Source organism: Mandrillus leucophaeus, unplaced genomic scaffold (assembly GCF_000951045.1).
Source record: "Mandrillus leucophaeus isolate KB7577 unplaced genomic scaffold, Mleu.le_1.0 Scaffold108, whole genome shotgun sequence".
NCBI classification, from domain to species: Eukaryota; Metazoa; Chordata; class Mammalia; order Primates; family Cercopithecidae; genus Mandrillus; species Mandrillus leucophaeus.
The window spans coordinates 489,016-497,512 of NW_012098987.1; the positions used below are offsets into that span (position 1 = coordinate 489,016).

Here is an 8,497-nt window from a genome sequence, read left to right on the forward strand (position 1 = left end):
AAAAAAAACAAAAACAAAAAAAACGACTGTCTACAGAAGAGGACATGGATATGTTTCAAATCCCTAGAGACCTGTACTCAGTTCTCTTGCTGATTCTAACCACAGGGTTCAGACAGCAGTGATATTTGCCACAGACACACTAAGCATTATCAGATATGCTGGGTTATTAGGCCAAAGTGGAAGAGCAGTTTGCCCTGTAACCTGGAATTACTGCAAAACAGTCTCTTATTCTGGTCCTCACTTAAAACAGGTAGCATCTCTGCCTTACTTGGCAAAAGGTCAAAGTGCACAATGAAATAAAGTGTACATTGGCTCCTAAATCCAGAAAGATCCACCAAGCATTATTTTGCACTGGTAGGTGGTTTAAGGTACAGCACCATATCCTTCATTTTTGGAGGGGCTATCCAGACATGCTCCAGACCATTAGTCCCCCAGAAACTTCACTGAGGTGGCATGCCCCTAAATTTTGATGGGGATTATCTCCCACTCTCTGGTTTACATGCTGAGAGCTGATTACTAAGGCATCTAAAGTACAGTTATTTCCTACTCATCAGATCAGATACCATCAGCATAATGTCATCGCTGCAGTGGACCAGTGTGACATGTGGAACATCAAGATGGTCAGGAGTTTTGCAGACTCCATATGGCAAAGTATATAGGTAAGTCCATGTAGCTGTGAGGCAAGATTGTTGCCTCAGACCAAAGGGTTTCATTGGTCTAGTAAGGGGTACCATTGGTCTAAAAAGTAAAAGCGAACTGTTTCTGTTTGTCCTTACATATTAATATGAAGGGGAAAAAAGCATTTGCCCAGGCTGGTCTTGAACTCCTGACCTCAGGCGATCCACCCACCTTGGCCTTCCAAAGTGCTCAGATTATAGGTGTGAGCCACCACACCTGGCCCTGCCTACAGCTTTTGAAGGATACATGTCCTCCTCTGCTTAATAATGTATTTCTCACTTTCCTTGTGACCCAGCCTGGGTGACAGAATGAGACTGTCTCAAAGAAATATATATGAAATAGCAGCTGCTAATATAGTCATTATTTGATTCGGTAGAAGATAACCAGTCATTTCCAAGATCAATCTGCCAATAGGCCATACAGGTGAGCTAAATGAGGGATGTGGCCAGGTGCAGTGACTCATGCCTGTAATCCCAGCACTTTGGGAGGCCGAGGCAGGCAAATCACCTGAGGTCAGGAGTTCTAGAGCAGCTTGACCGACATGGTGAAACCCTATCTCTACTAAAAATATAAAAAAACTAGCCAGGCTTGGTGGCATCTGTCTGTAATCCCAGCTATTCGGGAAGCTGAGCCAGGAGAATCACTTAAACCTGGGAGGCGGAGGTTGCAGTGGGCTGAGATCGCACCACTGCACTCCAGCCTGGGTGATGCAGCGAGACTCTGTCTCAAAAACAAATACATAAAGAGCGAGACTCTGTCTCATAAATAAATAATATAAATTAATGAATAAATAAATGGGGGATGTAAGAGGTATCATCACCTCTGTTTCTTTCAAGTCTTTGATGGTATCATTCATCTTTGCAATTCCCCCAAGCATGCAGTGTTGTTTTTGGTTTATTATCCTGGTGAGAAAAATAAGTTCCAGGGGCTTCCACTTGGTCCTTTCTACTTTTTAATGGTGCTTCATGGATCAGAAGACAATGTGGGGAATTTCTCAGTTGACAAAATATACCTATTCCAATCATATATTTAAGAACTGGGGAAACCACAAGGTGGGTCAGTAAATCTGGAGGGCATACTGTGAGTTGAACTTGGGCTAAAACTCCATCTATCACCTGACCACTGTCAGTCTCCACTTGGTATTTAGTGGAGTATTTGAGGTTCTAGGAGTGAGCATCAACTGAGCCAGTATCTAGTAGTCCTCCAACTCTGGGTATTTCCTTTCCCCAGTTTGTAGTCTACTCTAGTAAAGGAGATAATCTGACTCATCATGATACCAATGGACACCATGGGCTACCAGCATCCCCCTGCTCATTGGTGGGGAGCTCAGAACTGCACTCAAACCCAAACCAACCCCTAAACTCCATCTTTGAGGATTTGTTGCCTTGATCACCTAGTCAGGTTCTAGTCAGGGAACAGAAAACACACCAGTTGTCTGTACAGCTGTACAGACATAATTTAATATTTTAAAGTTGCAATTGGGTTTAAAGTTGTGGACTAGGTTACTGAAAGTATAAAAAGAGGAACTCTGAGGGTTTACAGAGGTAGCAGATGCAAAGAACAGCTTCCACCTGTGGGGCTGATAGGGAAAAGGGGGGATTATAAAAACTTAAAACACTTACATAAAGGGCCCCCTGGAGCTTAACTCAGACCTGAGGAAAAGCTGCTGCCCAGCTGGTCCTGATGTCTCTCAGGGGGGAAAATGAAGCTGGCTCTGCAAGTGCTGGCAAAACTGCAAACTGGACTCTGCAGCTGCAGAAAGGCTCTGCCTCTGCTCAGGTGAAGAAGTGTTGGTGGGTCCTCTCAGAAAATGCAAGTCAACAGGAAGCCCCCAGAAAGTTCCATAAGCAAACAGGAAGGAGCAATCCCTTCTCAGTTCTCCAGGCTTCCAGTCTTCCTTTGGCGCCCCCTAACAGGGGGCAGCTGGCGAAGCTCAACTCTGGTTTGTGGACTCCTGGCCCCAGCACCTCCGTGCCAGGTACAGAAGAGTAGGTTTGGAGAAGAGACAAGAGCTTAACAACTGACACAGGTGTCTACTGGTACCATGTTTAAAACAAACACACAAAATTGTGTTGCCTTGGAGAGAGTGGAGTCAGAATGAAGGCTCTTAAAAACCAGGTAGAGGGGTTTCCATTTGATAAGCCAGGAAATAGCTGGCACTGAAGATTTCTGAGTTAGGAAAGTGACATGATGATGACTTAGGCCTCCCCTCTCGATGTCACTTTTCTTTATCTATAACCAGGCTTCAGGGTAAGCCTCCCACAACTGCCACTCCCAGTTTGGACTAATAGCACCAGGAAGAAAGATGAGTCAAAGTAGAGGCTATCAGTAAGGACAAGATTAGTGTATGCAGAAGAGCTCCACAGAGAAGGCAAATATGTGTGTGGTGGATTTCAAACATACCTGCAGATTCTTTGCCATTCTTCCAATCAAGAGGAATCAAATTCCCCTCCCTTTGTATTTTTTGTTTTTTAAGACAGAGTCTCACTCTTGTCACCCAGGCTGGAGTGCACTGGCAGGATCTCGGCTCACTGCAACCCCTGCCTCCTGGGTTCAAACAATTCTCCTGCGTCAGTCTCCCGAGTAGCTAGGATTACAGCCATGTGCCACCATGCCCGGCTAATTTTGTATTTTTAGTAGAGACGGGGTTTCACCGTGTTAGCCAGGATGGTCTCGATGTCCTGACCTCAAGTGATGCCTACCTCGGCATCCCAAAGTGCTAGGATTACAGGATAGCCACCGTGCCCAGCCCAGATCCCGTCTTCATTTAAAATTTTGACATTTTGTTCATCATGGATTTTTTTGACATTAATTTTGAATACAATTTTAAAAATTACATTACAACAATATTTATCATGGTTATCATTGTGGATTGAATAGTGACCCACCCCCCACACCCCACTGAATCCATGTCTACCCACAACTTCAGAATGTGACCTTATTTGGAAATAGAGAATTTTGCACATGTAGTTCGTTAAGATGATATCACACTAGATTAGAGTTGGCCCTAAATCCAATGAATGATGTCCTTATGAACAGAGGGAGATCTGGAGATACTGAGACCCGGAACAGAGACAGGAGGAAGGTCATGTGAAGACAGAGGCAGAGACGGAAGTCATACTGTCAAAAGCCACAGATTGCCAGGAACTACCAGAAACTGAGAGGCAAGGAAGGATCCCTGCCAAGAATCTTCAGAGGCAGCATGGCCCTCCCACAGCTTGATTTTAGACTCCAAGTCTCCAGAATTGTGAGAGAATCTCAGCCTGGCCAGAAGGCTTCTTTGTGGGGAATGAGAGGTAAGGGGGTTGAGAGAGCAGCAGGAATTCACTGAGACCTAAGACTTTGTGTAAAGCATTAACAATCAGTTTGCTTTAGGAAAAGTAGATTCTTTTTTTTTCTTTTTTCTTTTATTTTTTTGAGATACAGTGTTGCTCTATCGCCAGGCTGGAGTGCAGTGGCACGATCTCGGCTAACTGCAACCTCTGCCTCCCGGGTTCGAGCGATTCCCCTGCCTCAGACTCCCGAGTAGCTGGGACTACAGGCGCATGCCACCATGACCTTGTGATCCACCCTCCTCGGCCTTCCAAAGTGCTGGGATTACAAGCATGAGCCACCACACCTGGCCGGAAAAGTAGATTTCTTGAACAGAGACTTGCTTTTAAATTGTTTTATTACAATTAAAATTACACAAAAGCAAATCGATTCATTTCAATCAAAATAACTCATGTTTACATATTTATAACTGTACAATAAAATATATAAAATGTTTTCATATTTCATACTTCAATCATCTTCTTCTTCTTCTTCATCACTGATCACGTACTTCTTATGCTTTTTATTTGCTTTATCATCATCTTCTGCTTTTCTCTTTCCAGAAGGTTCACCCTCCTAAACAGATACAATTTTTACAAATCTACAAGTCAATAAAGAACATTTTTAGGATGGTTTATCAAAAGTAGCTATGAGCTGAATGACCCTCTGACAACTCAAAGTAACTTCCTGCAGATTGTGAGGGAGATTGTGAGGTGTCAGCAACTGTGAGCTAATCTCTCACAGGGAAACCTTTGAACACAGAGCAGGATGTGCAGGAAACTGGAGACAGGATTTGCCACAGAAGGGGCGGGGCTCTCCCAAAAGTTCTGCCTGTCTAATCACTGGTCCTGTCGGGATATTTTTACCATGATCAGGTAATTTCTCAAAGTTTTTTTCTCTGCCTCCTCAGCATTTCACTTCTTTCCATTATCTAAAATTCAGTATTTTAAAGACTGTTGATTTGGGTTTTTTGGGAACAATTTGTTTCAATGCATTAAAAACTCACATCATAAAGGTTTTTAAGAAAATATTTCATGATATTAAAGGGCATCTATACACAAGTTTCCTCTGTTTAAAATCATTCTGTACAAATGTTCTAACAGAAACAAATAATTTAGGAAGTTATCTAAAAAACATTTTTTACAGATAGAATTTGAACATGTCAGTATCTAAGTATCAAATACTGATTAAAATAAACTGACACTAAATGGGATGGGCCGGGCACAATGGCTCATGCCTGTAATCCTAGCACTTTGGGAGGCCAAAGCGGGTGGATCACCTGAGGTCAGGAGTTTGAGACCAGCCTGGCCAACACGGCAAAACTCCAATTCTACTAAAACTACAAAAATTAGCCAGGTGTGGTGGCACGCGCCTGTAATCCCAGCTACTCAAGAGACTGAGGCAGGAGAATCGCTTGAACCCAGGAGATAAAGGTTGCACTAAGCTGAGATCGCGCCAATATACTCCAGCCTGGGCAACAGAGCAAGCAAGACTCTGTCTCAAAAATAAATAAATAAATAAAAATTAAAAATTAAATGGGATGAACAAACGGTTTGAAGGTTGAAGTTAGGGAAAGCCAGACATCTTGCTGCTGTGACCACAGGCTGCTAGATGTAGAATGCAACCTGGTATGCCCACTTTTTTCTGATGGTTCTCATGGCTGGCCCTCTGACAGACAAGATAGCATCTCACACTTGTTTTCTGCCTTGTTATCCCAAATACATTCCCACAGACCTGAAAAGCCATAGGAGAATTCAAAGGGGGGAAGTTATGAATCCACAGTAAGGGATTTAGGGAAGTCCTCTTCCTCCATTTACTTCCCAGCTGGCAGCAGGGAATTTACCTAAACAGCAACACTGAAAGATAGATCCTGCCCCTAAGAAGGGACAAGAGCCCCTCCTGTCTACTCTACAGGCTAGAGCAAACCCAAATACTTCTCTCCCAGCCCCACAGGCAAAGAGCACATTCAATCACACTACTTGTCTTTTAATTTTCAAAGGAAAAATCTTATCTTAAACATTTTACATGCAATCACTATTTTTTGGTAACCTTCCAAAAATGAGCCTTGGTGTGTTTGTCTTTTCAGCTCTAAAATCCTTTAAGGAGATGAAATTTGAATCACTAAAAGAACTAGCATGGTAATTCTAAAAGATGGTCCAGCCTGTCCTAAAGGTCCCTGGACAGCAGCAGCCAGGAGATGGCCAGGTCTCTCCCAAAGGAGCCTCACTGGCACCAGTCCTAATCCATCCTCTGGAGTGAGAAGCTGTGAAGTTCTGCTTTGGAAAGCCTGCCAAGGACTGACTTCTCTGGCAGCTACACATAAGCACAGAAAAACACAACAACGGGAATGGGCGCAGTGGCTCATGCCTGTAATCCCAGGGCTTTGGGAGGCCAAAGCAGGAGAATCACTTGAGGCCAGGAGTTTGAGTGAGACCAACCAGGGCAACATGGTAAGACATCTGTCTTCACCAAAAAAAATAATAATAATAATTGTTACAAAAAAAATTTTAATAAATAATAAGGTCACGTGTCGCTCGTGCCTATAATCCTAGCACTTTGAGAGGCTGCGGAAGGCAGATTACTTGAGGTCAGAAGTTAGAGACCAGCCTGGCCAACATAGTGAAACCCTGTCTCTACTAAAAAATACAAAAATTAGCTGGGCGTGGATTTGGAGGCTGAGGCAGGAGAATTACTTGAACCCAGGAGGCAGAGTATGCAGTGAGCCGAGATCGCGGTGCTGCACTCCAGCCTGGGCAACAGAGCAAGACTCCATCTCAAACAAACAAACAAATAAATAAATAAGCAAGCCAGCCAGTCAGCCATCACACAGAGCAAAAGTGTATAGTTTCTCAGACTCCCAGGACTTAGAAAGGTGACAGAAGCCTTCAGGATGTGGGATGCTGCCTTACTGAACATAACTGGAATGGATCCCAGTGTCATATATAAATGCAGTAAATGACAAAAATATGTTTATTAAGTCTAAAAGAAAGCTTGCTAATACAGTCACGAATGCAGGTCCCTGTAGGTACAGAAACAGTCCACAGTTATGAAGATAAGGCAGGGTTGTCAGAGGGGAAATGGAGTCTCAAGAGGGAGAGCTGGAGAAAGAGACACAGAGAGAAGGCTGCCTGGCACCATGTTCTAACTAATCCTTCACAGCAGGTACCTCTTTTGTCTAAGAAGCCGAGGGTTGGCCTTGATACCTCTCCCTTCCACTGTCTCCATCTTTCTTTCAGTTCGGGCCTTTCCCTTTTCCCAGACTCCTGGAGAACACAGTACCAGCACACGGTTTCTCCCCCTACCTGTTTATCTAGATCTTTGAGGTAATTGAGGTTTTGTAAAGTTTTAACTACTTAAAAAAATGAGGGAGAATAAAAAGCTCTCCTTTACATTTTTCTTCTTTTTGGTAACTTAGACTCTGTTGGAAAAGGGAAAATAGTATTTCTTGTTCAGCTACTACATATTGTGTTACTTTCAAATCTGTTGTTTATTAATACTGTAATACAACATTTTTACAAGACAGGGAGCATAAACTCCATTGATCAGATGAGGAGATAGACTCAGAAATACGAGATGACTGGCCCAAGGCCATACAAGTGGGAAAGGGTAGCACCAAAATCGATGCAGTTCACTCTACTATAGACTGGCCCTCACCTCCATTTCAAGGCATGCTATGATGATAATGGTGTTCTCTGGGCTGTGGACCTGGGGTCTGAAAACTCCCCTTAATATCAGAGGCATACCCAGGATCCTGATGTTTGGGTGGGCTTTAGTGTGCAAAGAACAGAGAGGGACTTAGAACAGGAATGCTCCCATTCCTTCTTCCATTGTAACGCATGACCAGGACTCACACTAGGGTAACATGAAGAGGCAGTGGCAGGGGTTGAGAGGTCCAGGAAGAAGTAAAATCTTTGTTGTCAGGGCAGGAAAGGGAAGAGTGCAGGAAGACCTGAAAGAGAGTATTTGGATAAGGGAGGTAGAGGGTGGTTCCTGTAATAGCTGGGTGGCCATTCCCAAGAGGCATTTTTAAGTCAGGCAGTATAGGTTTGCAACTGCCCAGCCTAGAAGAAGGCTATCTGATGGATCACTAAAAAAAAAAAAAAAAAAAAAAAAAAAACTCACTTCTGAGAATACTAGGAATAGACAGAAGTCCCATGATACTTCTCAATTTTCATTCACAGTTTCTATTTGCCAAGAAAAAGATAGCATCTGCTTAGATGAGGACTCACGTTTGCCAACAGTTCAGCACTATAAATGTATCATTAAGATGTTGCCTCATCTAATTTAAAACAAGTATGTTGCAGAACAATGAAACAAATTTTGGCCAGGCGCAGTGGCTCACACCTGTAATCCCAGCACTTTGGGAGGCCAAGGCAGGTGGATCGTCTGATGTCAGGAGTTTGAGACCAGCCTGACCAACATGGCAAAACCCCGTCTCTACTAAAAATACAAAAATTAGCTGGGCATGGTGGCGGGTGCCTATAATCCCAACTACTAGGAAGGCTGA

The 8,497-nt window shown here is 43.5% G+C and overlaps 1 protein-coding gene and 1 long non-coding RNA gene across 3 annotated transcripts in view; one reads left to right on the top strand and one right to left on the bottom strand.

The window, feature by feature from the left end:
• The first annotated feature begins 522 nt into the window (after positions 1-522).
• LOC105544019 overlaps positions 523-8,497 on the top strand; it is a 12,881-nt gene continuing 4,906 nt past the window's right edge. The window contains exon 1 of the long non-coding RNA XR_001006704.1: positions 523-659. This is a non-coding gene — a long non-coding RNA (uncharacterized LOC105544019). The remainder of the gene's footprint in view (positions 660-8,497) is intronic.
• Positions 4,331-8,497, bottom strand: part of LEO1 (Leo1, Paf1/RNA polymerase II complex component, homolog (S. cerevisiae)) — a 46,251-nt gene continuing 42,084 nt past the window's right edge. For both annotated transcript variants that reach the window (XM_011986231.1, XM_011986224.1), the window contains one exon: positions 4,331-4,566. In XM_011986231.1, the coding sequence (XP_011841621.1) occupies positions 4,462-4,566 (105 nt within the window). In that variant the 3' untranslated portion in view covers positions 4,331-4,461. The remainder of the gene's footprint in view (positions 4,567-8,497) is intronic.